This window comes from Xiphophorus couchianus, chromosome 14 (assembly GCF_001444195.1).
Source record: "Xiphophorus couchianus chromosome 14, X_couchianus-1.0, whole genome shotgun sequence".
Taxonomy (NCBI): Eukaryota; Metazoa; Chordata; class Actinopteri; order Cyprinodontiformes; family Poeciliidae; genus Xiphophorus; species Xiphophorus couchianus.
In genome coordinates, this window is record NC_040241.1 from 13160339 (window position 1) to 13178001 (window position 17663).

At 37.9% G+C, this 17663-nt stretch overlaps 2 protein-coding genes across 2 annotated transcripts in view; one reads left to right on the top strand and one right to left on the bottom strand.

Moving 5' to 3' along the window:
- LOC114157559 (zeta-sarcoglycan-like) overlaps nucleotides 1-6474 on the bottom strand; it is a 40350-nt gene extending 33876 nt beyond the window's left edge. Inside the window, exon 1 of the mRNA XM_028038631.1 lies at nucleotides 6201-6474. Within this exon, the coding sequence (XP_027894432.1) occupies nucleotides 6201-6239 (39 nt within the window). The 5' untranslated portion in view covers nucleotides 6240-6474. The remainder of the gene's footprint in view (nucleotides 1-6200) is intronic.
- A 2838-nt stretch (nucleotides 6475-9312) lies between these two features.
- dctn6 (dynactin subunit 6) lies at nucleotides 9313-11996 on the top strand. Its single transcript, XM_028038632.1, has 7 exons — nucleotides 9313-9437; nucleotides 9664-9728; nucleotides 9817-9922; nucleotides 10000-10088; nucleotides 10292-10339; nucleotides 11375-11517; nucleotides 11603-11996. Exons 1-7 carry the CDS (start codon nucleotides 9403-9405, stop codon nucleotides 11699-11701), a joined length of 585 nt encoding a protein of 194 aa, XP_027894433.1. The 5' UTR covers nucleotides 9313-9402; the 3' UTR covers nucleotides 11702-11996.
- The last annotated feature ends 5667 nt before the right edge of the window (nucleotides 11997-17663 follow it).

The following is a 17663-nucleotide window of genomic DNA, read 5'->3' on the forward strand; positions in this document are numbered from 1 at the left end:
TAGAAACGGATGTATTTTCAGGCATTTTGACAAGTGTAAGATTCTTCACTATTCTGATTGACCGAGTGTGTTTCATTATAGAAGTAAAAAAAAAAAAAAAAAAAAAAAAAAAAGAGAAAGACAAACATCTACTTAGCACAGTCTCTGGAACACCAAGTTTAGTTAATGTGGTCAAAATGGAATTTCAAATTTTTTATATAAATTTCCAGAAGCTTTAAGATCTATAACAAAAATAAATAAATGCATATAATCCTTAGCTTTTGTGTATTAATGTTGCATCTGGTCAGCAGAATAGGGTCAACCAATCCCAACCAGCAATAACTTAAGTATGTCACAGCTTACAGTAGAATAAATCCTACTTCATTTTTAGCTTTTTTTAAAAATAAAAACAAAGTCACTGAATCAAAAATGCTCTGAAATATTTCAGTGTTGCTCTATGCCATTAAAAAAAAGAAAAGAAAAGGCATTTGATATTACCCTGTTTTCACTACATGTGTTTATTACCCGACACAAAACAGGAGGTTGAAATTTAACCACAAATATTAGACCCTTGATCAAATTCAGAAGACTGTCAAACCTGTAGCCACTATGAATTTTAAGGGGTAATACAGGTTGTGGAATGAGTGTGCCGTATCCCAAAAGAAAGACAGCTGCTGCCACAGCATGAGTCTGCAGGAAAAAATAAATAGATCACATTACCTTCTAGTATCTGAAGGAATACAGTGATGAGCAGAATTTAATGTAGGTGTTAACATTTTAAGGATGGCACACAACACTGTTATCCAAACTTGAAGCACTGAGTGTACTTGGACAGCCTACCTGCATGAGAACTGCGATACAGCACAAATCTGTGTTGGGTATCCCTTTGGGTGCATTTATTGCAGAATTTGATGCAGTAAGAGGTTTTGACCGACTTGTACACACCAAATGTGCAAAGTCTGTAGTTTTTAGCATGATGTATTAACACTTACTGCCTCATACCGACTTTATTGCAGTAGTTCACCAAGAGGTCAAACTCAGCACAACTTTGCTAGTGGCTTTGAAACAGGTTTCGCAAACTGTTGCTTATACATATTTGTTTCTTCTGTGTGTTTTCTTGGCACAAATTTGAATTTTCACATTGGCAAAGAACCTGGAAAGATTTTTTAATAAACCTTATTTCTAACTGGCTAATTTTGATCTAACAATTCTGAGTTTCCATGGGCTTCTTGACCAATTCAAGTAAAGGTTTTCCTTACTTGGCCTGTTAGTTTAGCAGGCCTCATCTTGGCAGGTTTCCTTTTGATTTTGGACAAACTAGTGCCATGACATGCTCCAAGTTTCTAGTATTGCTTTATAAACTAATCAAAATTTAAACTCCTCTACAACGTTTTCCCTGCCATGTTCCTTGGTCTTCATGATGCTGATTGTTCACCAATATTCTCCAACAAACCTGAAGTCTACAGACCAGCTGCATTTTCTAGAAGATTAAATTACAAACAGATGGACTCAGTTTAAAAACAAAAGTGACTTCTAAAAGCCATTTAATTGTATTTAATTTAGGTGCAACACAAAAGGTTGAATGCATATACGAACAATGCTAAATTTATATTTGAGATATACACTGCTCAAAAAATAAAGGGAACACTTTAAGTGTTAAACACCTGTTTAAGTGTTCCCTTTATTTTTTTGAGCAGTATATATATATATATATATATATATATATATAAATAAAACAAATATAAATCTTGCATTTATAGCACACCAAACAAACCTGTTCTACAGGCTTCATTCACTCTAAGAGGCCGTTTCTATGGATGAACACTTTTGGTCAGATTTGGAAGTGGTGGCAGATGTCTCACAAATCGACGTTGCGACTTGGCAGCAAGTACAAATGATCCACATCACTGGCCTAGAAATGTCAGCGATTCCAATTTAACCAGAGTTACAGCAAAGGGACAGGAGTATTATCAGAGGCACTAACACAAAGTCGCAAGGTTTAGCATCACAAAAGTTATTTTTTGCAGCCACAATTCTTTGTAGATGGAGTGTTGCTAAGATTATCAGACAATTTTCAAACTTAAACATAATCTACAACATATTTTATGTGGATCTGATGCATATTTGCCAAGAAAGAAAAAATTCTTTAAAACAATATTTTAGTCAACTGACCAGCTGCATAGATTTATTCACTCACTGCACTGTTGCCAGGGGAAACTCAATCACTTGCAAATTTTGACAACCCACCATACTCAGCGCAAGTGGAGTCTGTGATTTCTTATCCAGACTTTTAATGTATACATCAATCTGCCGCCAAAACTTTAGTTCATAACAGATAATTGAATCAAGAAAAGCCATCAGTTACTTCATTATGTCAGACATTGCAGTCTATTACAACCATAAAAAGTAGAGTGCTGAATGAGATCCAGCAAGTTTAAGAGAGATTTTCTACCCAAATGGTACGTACATTATGGTTGATAAGTGCACCATATTTAAAGCATTAGTTTCCTTTAAATTTGAAGTGTAATATGCTAGACAGGTAATTATACTATACTTTCGATATGAAGAAAATGCAATGCAAGGAAGCTGGACCAGTTAAAGTTCAGCTCAACAACAGTGGGACACTTTAAGTTAGCAGGTATGATGCAATATCCGAAGGAATACACGTTCTGCATCATTCGCCACTTCAATAAAGTATCTAAAAAAACAACAACCAACATTTAAAATGGTCAATTTATCTCATCAATGAATCTTTTGTGACTTTCCCCAAGGCATGAGGAGCACGACTCTTAAGCAGCCGAAGGACCAATAATGGGCTCGCCTCACGTAGGCGTCGGCGCTCCATCTCCATTCATTTCCTATGAACGATTGTGATGAGGCGACAATCACTTGCCCTCATCCAGGGCAAATCATCTACTGGCAAAATTTGTGCGTGTGAAATTTTGAGCTCATACACGTAGATATACAAACACAGGCTAGTGAAACACAAGAAAGTTGAAAACTGTTCAACATTTGTTGCTACCACTGATATTGCCATTGTGTCTATGTGTTGGATTCATCTCAAATGTTGGACAGTCTTTACCTTTCATCATTGTCCATCATGCTCTGTGTGTCAAGGCCATAACAAAGGAGATGCACAGTGAAAGAATATAGTATTCTTTGCAACAAGCACTTGAAACGAACTGCTAAATTATGCTTTAAGTTTAAGAAAGTCTTTTGTATCAAAATAAGAAAGGTTAAAAATGTACTTGTAGTCAGGAAGTTATCCAGTCACCCTATAAAGTCGTTGATTGTTCCCATAAGCCACCAATGGTAACTGGACATTATGTTTAAGTTATAATCTTGTCTAATATTCAATCTGCACATTAGACACACTTTGTTGTAGGTTTTATACATTTAATACTTTTCTTTTTTATAATTGTATGAATCTATACAAGTTTCATTGCTGCAGTTACATCTGAATCTCCCCACTGTGAGACACTAAAGAATATCTTTATTCTAACAACTAGTGATATTAACACAGAGAAGATCAAAACCTTGATCTCGGATAAGAAAAAAAAGCAATACTACAGAAATAAGGTATTCATCTATAAAAAGCTATTTTACTACACCCATTATTAAATGTGGTAATAACCATCTTCACATCTGAAAACGTGCAAGACTGTTATTGTTTCAACAGCTTTTGTATGATACAATTGCTGAAATAACTCTGCAGCTCCCAAAAAATATGCACACCATCATGAACAGATGGGTCAGAATCCACACGGATGATTTACCATCCACAGTCCTTGTTACATACACATGCTTTCTATTATTAGAAACCAAACACCTACACAGCAGCATGCTACTTTGAGGTGGAATAAGCCATAACATCTCTGCAGGTGATGCTCTGAAAACAGCCACATGGACTTTCTGCACAATCCAATCTTAGAAAACTCTGCCTCATTAATCCTATTCGTGATTGAGCATGCCCATTTTGCTTCAGGGAAAGATTTTCAAGAGTTTTGACAATAAAAACTTGCACCTGCAACCAGCTAAAGCCACCAGTGAGCCAGCAATTACCCAGCAGTCCCGTCACGCTGCCAGTGCACCTCATCTTCACCAATTATTGTAGACGATGATGGTCCGCATGCTGCTTTGATCAAGCGATGACATACTGCAGAGGCAGCAGAATACAACCAAGAAGCCAAATAATGAAAGGAAATTAGGACATTATTAATGTTTGATGATGTTAATCAGCAAAAAGGCCCGCTCACTCTCATGCAGTAGCACCGCTGGACTCCCACAAGGCTGCCTCAGCTGGAAGCAAGAAAACATTTGAAGTACACGAATGATTATGCACAACAAACGGACAATCATCCCCAAGATCTGCCAAAAGAGAAGCTGTTTGGAAATTCTGTTGGCTTTTTAACATTTTTGACAGACTAATAAAAGCGACTTGATTGCAACCAACTGCAAGAGCCAATTACGTTGCTCTGTGTGCAACTTATGCATTATTGTTACTCTTTTCACATCTTGTTGATGTGACAAGCATGCTTGGAGAGGTTACCACTGTCAATACTCATCCATCTTACATGCGAAATCCAATTTTTCTTCTTTTTTTTCTCCTTTCCTTTTTCCCCTCAGGCTTCTTCATCTCTGCTGGCGCGACAATCACTGAAGTTTGTCACAATGGCTTCATCGTTTGGCAGGCAGTGCCCTTTCTGGGTGGATGGCTGATTGATGGATAGAGGGACGGAAAGATGGCCGGCTGTGCACTTCTTTTGACTCAAAGCAAGTCGGACCAGCAGAGATGAGTGATGTCCAATAAGTCCAGCACAACAAAAAGGTCGCAGCAGAAGGCCTGAAACCAATAAGACTGAACATCAGAAAGGTTTTTCCATCCAGACAGAACAATACTTCTGGCTTTTAAGAATAAGTTTCTGCACACACACACAAAAATCTTTTCTGTGCACCTATGTGTATTAAAGTCAAGAGCTGTTAAGTCTCAGACACTTACAGCACTGACAGTTCCCTCTAGTGTGATGATTGCATAGGGGAGGAGAGACAAACTGCTGATGTAAACAGACAAACACTTCCTCACAGTAAACTCCTACTGCTCACTAATCCCCCTGGAAATCCTCAGGAAGGCCGGCAGGGCCACTTTTGGACAGCACGCACAGGCGTCATTTGCATTCATTGGCCAAATTCAAAGCGGATGTGTAATACTGAACGCTGTATTGTCAAGGAAAGTAATGCAAGAGAGCCCTTTTTTTGGATGGGAATATTAAGTCCAACTTTTTTTATTTCTTAAATCATCTTCCTAGAGTCTAACAAGCCGCATGGTTCATAAAACATGACTGGAGAGAAACTTGTAGACAAAGTGTAGGATCAGCTCTGAGCTGGTTTTCATCTGGGGTGATTTCCTGACTGATAAGCGTGAACCAGTAAGCCCAGAGCTCTCAGAGTGTGTGTGTGTGCTAGTTGGACCTGAGAGCTCAGTCAAACAGAGGCTCTGCTGTGTGGATTTTACACAGAAGATATCTCTTTTCTTATTATTGTCCCTCCCTTTTCTTCTTTTTCTTTGCACTGCAGCAGCATGGAGGATGGGATGCACATACTGTACCCAGAGGTTACTGCCTCCCCTCACTAGAGTGGAATGATAATGAGAAAGCATGCAGGCGGAATATTCATAGGCTGTCACATTACTGCGATTCTTGAAGAGGGGAGTGCATACACTATGGGGTGTGCTGCAAGAGAGAGATATGTGAGGAAGTCCAGGTAGGCTCCCTGAAATGTTTGGCCAGGTACCTTGATTACTATTAATTTTATTCCTGCCTGGAGGGAAGAGAAGCAGACAATTGCTATTCATCTTTAATCAGATTAAAAATAAAAAAATGTCATGGCCGTACTGAAACAGAAGGTGCACCTGTTGCAAAAGACAAGTGAAAAACTAGAGTTTGTAACTCAAATAAGTATATAAAAGCATTACGGATATATTTAGAAATGTGAAGAAAATTTATTTACATATAATTTGAAAATTACACTAAAGCAGTGACTTTGTAATTATGTGTAAATAAATGTAATAGACGCGAGTTATAAACAAACTGTATTCAAGTGAAAAATGGTCATTTATCTTAAGACTTAGCAAAAAAAATAAATCTTTGGAAAAGAAAATTTTTCAGTTAAAAAAAAAATCCCCCACACACATTTAAATGAAATACTAGGCTTTAACACCTTACCTTGAGGTTCTCTATATTGAGGGTTGCCGACTGCTCCATTTTCCGTCCTCATCTGTTTGTTACATATTTCCACAAAGTTGTTACAAACGAGATTTCAGTCCCGCCTCGCTTCCGAAGAGAGCTCCGTTGTTTTATAGTAAGAGCTGTTTTCATTCTCAACTACATGTCAGCCGTCAATTAAAGGTGGCTGGTTAATGGCTATCAGTGCTTAACGAGTTGCAGGTGTGCAGATTCAGGTGCTCACCTCGGTTATCCACTTTCCGGTCATTCGCTCCTCTTCAAAAACTCAGCCGCCAGTAAGTGTGACGTAATCACGCACAGCGTTTCCTCTACAGCATTTCAAAATAATCATCTAACGTGAGCTACGTTTATAAAAACTACAAGAGTACCTAATTTTACACTTATTGATATACTTCTACAAAAGAAATGCTTAAAATGTCTTTAAGACTCCTTTTGTGTGATTTACACCCATGAATATATTTCAAGGACATGAATACTGAACCATGAAATAATGTAATACTATTATTAGTTGGGTTTTTTTTTTTTAGCTCAGAGAAAATCTTCTCATACACTCCAACATTCCTGGTTGTGAATTTTGCCCTAACTTTTCAAGGATATATTTGGAGGGATGATTGTATAGCAAACATCTAGTTTTCTTAAGACAACTTGATGCATAACTTTGAATTTATTCGACAGTGTTAAAATACATACATACAAGCTCAAGTATATATAAATTTTCCCACTAACAATTGGTTAATTGTTTCTTAAAACGTTGTATCTCAACTGCTTTTTGTAGCCATCATCGAGCTTCTTCCATAATCTGTCTTAATATTTGATCACCTTATGGCGAGATATTTAGAGTTCATTTAAATTGTCTGGTTTTCTTTGTATGGATCTGAATTCTGAGAAGGCTCTTCCAAAACCTTGCTCCTGCTTCATTCGAACTAAACACACTTTTGATGATGGGCCTTTTCATGCATGCCCACATTTTAATCATCCAACTGTTAGTTTCAGGTCAAGTTGAAGAAATTGAAAGTAGTTTTTCTTCTTCATTATTCCTTCCACTTTGTGCAGTGGACCAGCACAACTGACAGCCAGACACACCCATAGCATAATGCTACCACCATCATGCTTGACAATTGGTGTTCTTGTCAATGTGGCCTGATGGCTCAATCCTTGTCTCATCCGATCATACAACTTCACTCGATTTTATTGTGAAGGTCCCGGCTTAGGTCATATCCGGATTTCCACGGTGAAATGTGTTTCGCTTCATCAAAGCATCGTCGTGGCTCACTTCCAGCGGCTGCGGGTTGGAAACACGCGCGTACGCACGCACGCGCACGCACGCGCACGCGCACACCTCTACACACCAAAAAGTCACAATAAAAAGTGAATTTATATAGCAAATAGCGCTGATTGCGCATTTTCATAAATATTCTAAAAGTGATGATTTTATAAATTAGACTTATTTTTGCCCTCCATTTTTTTAGGAAATGTCGCACCCTGCAGGAAGCTCAGCCACACTCAACTGGGGAATGAAATATAAATAAAGATATCTTAATAGATTGAGCTTTTTGTTTTACACTTACACGACCCTGAACGAATTGCTTATTATACAATATCTGGCTTTAAAAATGTATGTATTGTTATGTACAAGGAAAGTTGGTGAAATAACTCAAAATAAATAAAACCCAAATTAAAGACGTGCAAATGGTCTACACACATTCACCAAGCAGTTAACTGATGTTTTATTTAATCTTGCTGGGCTATTTAACTAATTAAAGTAGTAGTCATGGCATCCTGCTGCAAAGTGAGATCAGCATCTCCATAAAGCTCGTCAGAACAAGGAAACAGTCCTGGTAGAGGGTTGCTATGACGTTTTACACCAGAAGATGGCATGACTCCTCACCTCAACAATAACTATCTAAACTTTTTTTTTTAATTTTCTTTATTTAACCAGGAAAACCCCGTTAAGATCTAGATCTCATTTTCAAGAATGACCTGGGCAGAAGTCTGCAATACCCAGCAACCTGATTACAAATTAACTTTCACCTCCAGAACCTCAGATATCTTTGGACCAGATTATTTGTTGCTTGACCTTTTTTGTTTTGCTACAAATGGTCTTAACTTTGGACTGCTTATATATATTGAGGAGGGATTTTCATTTTTTAAAATTTGTTTTCCTTCAATTTAGTATTTTAGACTAAACACTGTGTCCTTTCTGTATTTGCTGTGCAACTATCATTCACAATCCTGCTTTAAAGCATGCACTACCATTATAACTTTTCACTTTTGTTACAATTAAAATGGAATGATTCCTGCTTCCCATTTCAGACACAAACTATTCTTTTTCATTTATTAGAAATCTGGCACAACCTTTGGCTGTTTGTTTGGTTTTCTTTCAAAAACGAAAAACAAACAGTATGTTAGTATGTATACCAAAACATATACATTACAAAAACATGGTATTATATAAGGGTCTGTGATGAAACGTCTTTGTCTGTCATAGCAGTTTGTCATGGAAGGAGCTCCAGTTCTGCAACAGCTTCCCACAACAGCTGTGTGGGATGGGAGACATTGTCCAACAATGATGTTATTTTAACCAAGCAAGTGTGTAGTCATACATAATATCTTATGTCTTTTTCATATTAAGTATACATACAAAAAAGATTATGTTATATAAGAACAAACATACAGAATTCTGTGAACATTTATATTCTTTAGCAATGCCTTTTTTGTGGCAACACCCGCTTTATGGCTGTTTATTGGTCGTCTGTTATTCAACAGTCTTTTCTGTGATTATGTAGGTCATAACACAACATAACAGTATATAAAAAAAATGTCATTGTTCTGATGTTATAATCTAATATTTTTTGACAGAGTGAACTGCAGTTTTTTTTTAACTGTAAGCTGTACTAATCGATATGGCCAGAAATATACCAAATGAAATATAACTACTCTGTGTGCAGATATTGAATACAGTATCGATGTACCACTTTTTTAATTAACTCACTGAAATTAATCTATATAATAGTAATAAAACAGTATAACGATGCACACACAAAAAGTTAAATTGTCTTGTAGTAACGTCAGTAGAACGATAGAGGGAAGCATCAACCCTTCTAGCAATCATAATAGTTCCGCGCTCGACTTTTGAAGGATTAATAATCAACTGTCGACCAGCCAATTTGCTGTCGCAAGGATGTCAGACTCGAAGCAAGTGATTGCTCTTAAAAGGTATTTATATGAACTGATTTTATCTGCCCATATGTGCATAGTGACTAATTTGGTAATAATTTCTGTCTGGGAAAAAATAAAAATATTAAATCATATAAATACACAAATGGTCCGCCGAACCTTTATTGTAAGGATGTAACCGTGATGTACTTCTCCTTACAATTGTGTTTACCGACCACATTGATGGCTTATTAGATTTTATTTTATTGTATGAACTGTTTTTTAGTGCTAAAATAGCAGCTGGAGCTGTTGTGTGCGTTGAGAGTGAAATAAGAGGAGATGTCGCCATTGGTGAGCCTTTTTTATTTTGACACATATTTGCTTCGTCTATACTCCAATCATCATAGTTGTACCAAAATGTATTGTTTTGCTCTGTCAGGCGCTAGAACAGTCGTCCACCCAAAAGCTCGGATCATAGCCGAGGCAGGGCCCATTATAATTGGGGAGGGTAATCTAATAGAGGAGCAAGCTCTTATCATTAACAGGTAGGCGCATGTGTGAATGTGATTTAAATTTTAATCTGTAATTCGTCCAAGGGTTTTAATCTGTGTTGTGTCCGTAGTTATCCTGAGAATATAATGCCAGACTCGGAGGGAGTTGAGCCTAAAACGATGATCATTGGGACCAATAATGTGTTTGAAGTGGGGTGCGGTATCCTTTACAGTTCCGGTATTGGTAGTCTTTAATGAATATATCAGGCATATGTTAGTGACCCAGTTAATTGTGCAGAAATAACCCCAAAAAAACCCTTTTCAACTGCTGCTAATATAGAAGTAATCCACCAGAGGTCTCCAGAGAGCTGAAAATGTCTATTTGTTTATGTATCCTGTTTAAAATCCTTCACTCTGTCTCAGTTTCCCAAGCTTTGAAAATTGGAGATAACAATGTGATTGAGTCCAAGGGTGAGTATTGCTTTCATATTGTTTTGTCAAGGCCTGCAAGTCGACCATCGCTAAAACTCATACAGTGCTTTGAAAAGGATTCACATCCCTTTAGAGCTCTTCACATTTTGTCACGTTACAATCACAAACGTCATAGTTTCAGGTGATAGACCAACACAAAGAAGTCCAGTGTTGTGAAGCGGAAGAAGAAATATACATGACCTTTAACGTCTATTGCAAATCTAAATCTGAAAAGTCTGGAAAGCATTTACAGCCTCTTCTATTTGGCAACAGTAAATAAATCTTGGCTTTTTTTGCAAGAGTGACAAGCAGAAGGGCAGGAAATGTCCCATGTGCTGTTTGTAGGAGATGCAGCAAACATAGAGAAGAAGGTCAGTTGTCCACGATTGAACTTTTGAGGCCATTCCAAACTTGAGTCTGTAGCTTAGCAGCTACAAAAGTTGCTCAATAACAGATATGTGAGTTCTCACTGGAATGTAATGGTGTAAAAAAAAACCTGACAGATATAAAGAAGAAATATAATTTACTATAAATTATTTGATAGGCTACTCGGATAGGCATAAAGTTTGTATAGGAAGGTAAAAATATGTGTGCATATATTCTGCTACTTTAAATTTTAAGCTGCTCCCTTCGTTCTTTCTACTTGCTTGCAAGACTTCCTTGTTATCTTTCAACATTTTTTTTTTGCCACCTATTTTCTGTCCAGCACTCATTAGTGATCATGAGCCCAAACATCCCAAATAAATCACACACAACAGATAAAGATTATCTGAAAGTTATGTCTTGAACATAACTTTCTTTTTTAGCTAAAAAAAACAACAACTATGCTACCTATTTTACAGGATAGGTAGCAAAATCTGTAAAAACCTGACACTATACCTGGCCGCTTTGAAACACTATAAAAAAATCACATTTAATTAGCCAGTACAGCAAAATCTTAATTCTGTCACAACAGTAAATGGACAAGACTAATTATCTTACTTTCTATTGCTTTTCTGGAGATGCTTTTTCCATTTTTTTGTTATTTAACCACAGCTGATGTGGGGAGAAACGTGATACTGACCAGCGGCTGCATCGTCGGCGCGTGCTGCCAGGTGAACACGTGCGAAGTCGTGCCCGAGAACACGGTAGTTTACGGCTCAAGCTGCATCAGGCGTGTGCAAAGTGAAAAGCCGCAGGTCTGTACCTCTTCAGTTCAGGCAGAGGACGGCCTTGTTGGCTTTGTGTTTAAGCTCTGAAAGTAGTAATTGTTTCATTTTACAGCCACAGACCCTGCAGCTCGACTTCCTCATGAAGATCCTTCCCAACTATCACCACTTGAAGAAAACAGTGAAAGGAAGCGGCACGCCTTTGAGAAACTGACTGTCTTTTGGCGTCAAAAGAAATCACAGGGAAAGCTGCAGTCAATCAGGATCGGTAGTAAGATCTGAAAACACAGAGACACTTTGATTTCCCACTTTATGCACTTTTCTCTCATCTAAGTGTGTTGCTTTGCCTCTATCACCAAAGAATAACCAAACCACACCTCTGCTCTTTTACTTTTGGATTAAAGTTTTGATTTTTTCGTTAATTTTGAAAGTATTTGCACTTGAAGTCATAACTGTCACCAAAAGAAAGTCATTGAAAAACATTCCAATAAATATTCAAAATGAGATTACGATTCTTGCACGGCCTATGCTTTATCACCACAAGATGGCACTGTTGAGCAACAGTCTTTATCCTTTCTGCTTTTTAAGATCTTTTGCTTCATCTGGTGATGCATAGTATCAAACTGAATATGTGGGTATTTTTAATGCCACCAAATATAGACCACAGGTGTATTTTATTTATTTTTTTTAGCTAAAAAAGATCTCTATCTGAAGTTCTGATCCAAAAATAGCTTCTGCAGCTGGCACAAAGAGCTGCTGTGTTTTTTGTGAATTTGATGGCAATTTGTCCCCCTCCAAATTGGTGCTGTGGGTACCACTGGGAGTTCTGCACGGCTTTTTTAAAATATATATATATATATAATTGACACGGGCGTGGTTGTGACTTGCGTTTTTGAGTTAAGCTCCCTGGGGTGGTGCTCCCATCTGTACCACATACTCACCCATTTGGATGAGGATGGATGCTTGAAGGAAAGCAGCGTGTCACCATCTGCAACACCTGACAGGAAAGGTTCGGATGTTAGAGTTTCCAGGGGCTCAAGAAAAACAAAGGTTTTAAGGGGCATCGTGTGGTGCTCAGTGAGCAGAGCGCTCCACAGTACAACAGTCCCCCACCCCCCGTTGGAGACCCACAGCTGGTGTCGCTCTCTGCCAATACTCATTTGGTCACGTCACCCTGGAGTCCCACGAGGAGTGCTCACCAACCGGGAGCTAATTATTTCTGCAGAGGAGTGCAGCCGGGGCCACATCTAGGCTCCTCATCATTTTAATTTGGAAGGCGGGTGGCGGGGGGGTTGTTGCTAAAGCCTCAGTTTACTTTAGCATGACAAGAAAGACAGATGCTGCACACAGTTGCACGGTTGTGCAGAGTGATAGGGGCATCATGGGGTGCTTGTGTGGCCTTTTAATCTGCACTGGCAAAATGTCTGAGAGGATACCAACCCAAGCCAGGAATCTGAGAAGAAGTTCAGAAGCTGCTCTAAATTTGGAAGGATCTATTTATACCCTACTTTCTCTGCGTTGCTATATTGTTATAAGACTGAATTACAGGTTTCTTTCAACTTTCAACAGGTTTTTAAAGGCAGATCGCCTCTACATCCGGGTGTGGGAGTTGGGGTAGGGTTGTTGTTGCTTTTCTTTCCATGAACTTATCACTTAGAAGTTGGTCATATATTATGCCAGTCAGGATTTATAACATCAATATTTTCCTTTTACAAGCAGAGATACAGCGCCTCGCAATTGAGCTCAGCTCTCTTGAGCATTTTTTTTAAGTAGTGGCATATTACAGCCAACATATAGACCTACATAAGGTTGTGCATAATTGCACAGTGGAAGGAAGATGGAAGAAAGGAAATCTTAAGAGTGAAGCATTTCAGTTCAGGCTCCTTAATCAATAAATCCTAGCTCAAGCTCAGCCAGGTTGATCTGAAAGCATCTGTAAACATGTCTTTCCACTTCTTGCCACATTTTTAACTAGATTTAGGTCTGGACTTTGACTAGGCCATTGTAACTCAGATGGTTTGATTTAAACCAGTTCATTATTAGCTCTGGGTTTATGTTTAAGTATTTGTTCTGCTAACAGGACTTAAGTTTTATAGTATACAGGTTTTGTTCTGGCTAGATTGCCTGTCTTGCGATAATCCTGTTTCAAACACCTTATCGCCAACATGTCAGCCGTGTTCCTTTGTCTTCGTGATGTTTTCTTTTTTTTTCAGAAATGTTTTCTCAAAAACCTCTGAGTCCTTCACAGAACAAAGCTGCATTTAAACTCAGATTAAATCATTCACATCTGGAATTAATTTACTAATCACATGACTTCTCAAGGCAGCCGACAGCAATGAGTTTTATTTAGAGGTACCAGAGTGAAGGGGGTCCACTACGATTTTTTTGTGCATCATTATTTGAGAAAATAGTTAAGAAACGTTCATTGCTTTTCTTCTACTTCAGGTTTGTGTTGGTGTCCAACATAAAATCTAAATGAAATACATGGAAGTTTGTGGTTGCATCATCACAAAACGGGTAAGAAGTTCAATGGGTTTCAGCTCCTGGGTCGGTGATATGATATACTTGGAGCTTTTAGCATTTTAACCACAATGTCTCACCATAGAAACCGTTTTCTCTTCTCTATGTTGCACCATTGTGGCGCTTTGAGCAGCTCACTCTCCTCTGCAGCCCGTCCTGCTCACAGGCCACCAGTTGCTTTGGGAGGATAAAGGCTTTCTGACAGCTGACCTTTACATCCAGGTCCACTCCACCTTTTAAAACTGAAATGTGACCTATAGGCCACAGTGATTTCCATTGCAGTCCCACAGAAATAATTAATCACATGACAACAGGAACCCAGAAACCACTGGATGTTATACCTTTTTAATCAGCATGGCTCTACAGGAAAAGATTTAACTAAAGTTACTACTTTGAAGGTAAAACTTCTCCATATTTTCCAGAGGGAATGATTCCTAAATTTTTTTCTGCAAGCCCACTGTCGGTTTCACATTTGCAGTTTTCACTTGAAATCGTGTTGTAAAATTAGACGCAGTGTAATCTGAGCGATGCCACTTTTTAATATTCATGTTAATTCAAAAGCTGCAAACATATGTAAAAACTATATGAAAGAAATGGACATATCCCATATCTACATTCTATAACAGGTGATAATTAGGTAATTTTTTCAGGGCTGCACAGTGGCGCAGTTGGTAGCACTGTTGCCTTGCAGCAAGAAGGTCCTGGGTTCGATTCCCGGCCGGGGTCTTTCTGCATGGAGTTTGCATGTTCTCCCTGTGCATGCGTGGGTTCTCTCCGGGTACTCCGGCTTCCTCCCACAGTCCAAAAACATGACTGTAAGGTCAATTGGTTTCTCTAAATTCTCCCTAGGTGTGAGTGTGTGTGTGCATGGTTGTTTGTCCTGTATGTCTCTGTGTTGCCCTGCGACAGACTGGCGACCTGTCCAGGGTGTACCCCGCCTCTCGCCCGGAACGTAGCTGGAGATAGACACCAGCAACCCTCCCGACCCCATTAGGGACAAGGGTGAACAGAAAATGGATGGATGGATGGAATTAGGTAATTTCAATAAATAATGGCAATCTTCCATTGAAACCGATAATTAGGGGATATTTTAAATTTTCACCTAATTATCAAGGAAATGAAGAGGTTGTGAGAGTGATATACATACTAATTATTCTCTTTATTACTGTCAACATACTTTGATTATATTATTTCAAAACATCCCCGCATCAAAAATATAATGTTCTTTCTATCTGAACAATGCTTTAAAAAGTTAGTCAGTTAATGCTGATGCATGACTATTAGAAAGACATAGTGTTCTTTTAGTATTATGATATTAGAACAGTATGTTGTGTTTTTTTACTGTTATTTTCAGTTTTATTATTACCCAACTATTACTACAGCATATAATTTTTCCTAGGATACTTATATATATTTTTTAATTTTATATTGGAAGCTATCTTGCTGACATATCTGCAAGTTAGCATCAGTCACTTCCAAACTAATAAAATTGCAAAAATAAATAAAAAACCTGATTAATTTTAGTGACACACACAAATAAAAATGAATATAACAAACAGCAGTGCTGTATTCAAAAATAGAACACATTTTCAAAGTATTTTAAAAATAACTAATAAAATAAGTGAAGCTAATTAAACTGACCCAGCATTTGCTAAAAAACAAACAAACCCAACAACAAAAAATTTAATCTTCTGCCATCAGAAGATTGAAAGACTTGTAAATGATGTGGAAAGTATGATGAATTTAATGTGACATGATCATAATGTGATGTAATACCATAAAGGAATTAATTTTAACAAAAGGATATTCAAAAGCTGATGAAAAATAGCAATAGAAGATTTATGATGCTGTAGGTAAAGGTTAATATAACATTTCTAACTATGTTTCTAAACTAAGCTGCAAAAAGCAAACATGTTCTTTCAAATGCAAATGATTCAGTGAGCATTAAAGGTGCTGAGAAGGACAAAGACTCCAGGGAACTGGTTTTACTTTAACCTTTTATTGGCTTCTCTGTGCAACACGGAAGGACATATAACTTTACATATCCTCCCTTTAACCTGCTTTCAGACATTTTAAGGCCACTCTCAGGCAGTCAAAAAGAACGTTATATTGCTTTGCATAGGTGTGTGGGTCAACGTTTGGGAATTCAAGCCTCGGAGACATGCTTAACAATGCCTTTGGCCACCGCTTAACCCTCACCGTTCACTGGACCATAAAATCTTAATGTACAATCTAATGGCAGCTCAACTGTTGCCTCTTATTTGTGTTTCTGAACAACAAAAGCACTGTGGCTCTTTCCATATATGAGTATCTGGATATGCACTGTAATTTTATATGACTTTAACTTGGTGTTTGTCAAATTTGTGTTGTCAAGGATGAAGTCATGTGGAATTGGTGATGCAATGTTACGCATTAGGGTTTCCTGAAAACAGCAGATTTCTTTTTAGCCTTCTGCAACTAACATCTCTAGGCACTACAATTAAATCCATATTTCTAGCTGGACCCAAAGTTCTGGTTGTTGACTTGTTCTTGAGGAATAATTTTCTGGCAGAAACCTGATGGGAATGGCAGTGAACAGAGCATTAACAAAGCATTAACAAGAAGATATTTTAGCTACATTAGAGCGTCTAGTTTGCTGCAGTGCATTTTTTTAAACCTGTGTTTTAAGTCACACCAGTTACATGGCCTGGGGATTTTAAATCACTTTGATCCACCCTGAAATATCTTGGTTAATTAAAGGCAGTAAAAATTAGCGCAGATATACAGATCCCCTAAAGTTTGAATATCAATATGTGCACCATGAGCTTGGATATGTATCTTTTAGTCAGGTACAACTGTACTTATGAAATTTGGTTCTAGCGACTCATAATTCATTGTCATCTCCACAGGTCAATGGGGGAAACGCAGTGTTCACCCAACTCTGGACAGGTGGACATGCACACGTTTTCCCCTTAGGGCAATTTGTTTGACAAATTAACCTAACATGCACGTACTTTGACTGTGGTAGGAAGGCAGGGTGTACCCGAAGAGAATGTGTGCATGTGAACTCCATTAAGTCATTTAATTTAAACTCTTCTTCCTGTAAGGAATCAGTCTTAACAACTACAACACCGTGTAGTCCAAATTTGGTTCTAGTAGGTTAGGGACTTTTAAAAAAATGTTAAATTTAGCACAGTGGTGCAGGGAGGGTTTAGCTGTCTGAATCCTCAAGATATCTACATCTCTCTTTCTTTTTTTCCTTTTCTCTTGTCATCTTTTGTTCCTGTCATAGCAAAACCACAGACTGGACATCTTTTATTTTCCCTTTGTTTCAACAGTCTTGCAGGTTTGCATGTATACAGAGCTTATTGGAATTGTCAGTGGGCCTCACTTCCATGTTGTATGCACTAGTTTGGACAATCTAAACAAGAATCTTAAAGAAAGGCTGAATTAGCAGATTAGAATTTTTTGTAGGTAAAAAAAGAGGGTGAAATGAAGATATCATATCACAAATGCCCTGAAAAGCATCCACTGGCTTGTTGGCAGAGTCTTGTTATATTGAATGTAAACGACCTGCATCTACAGAGAGACATAGAGGTGTGCAACTTAAATATTTTAAGCAAATGTTTGTCGTTACTTTTTTTGTCATACAAAGATTTGGCTGTGAAAACTCCCCG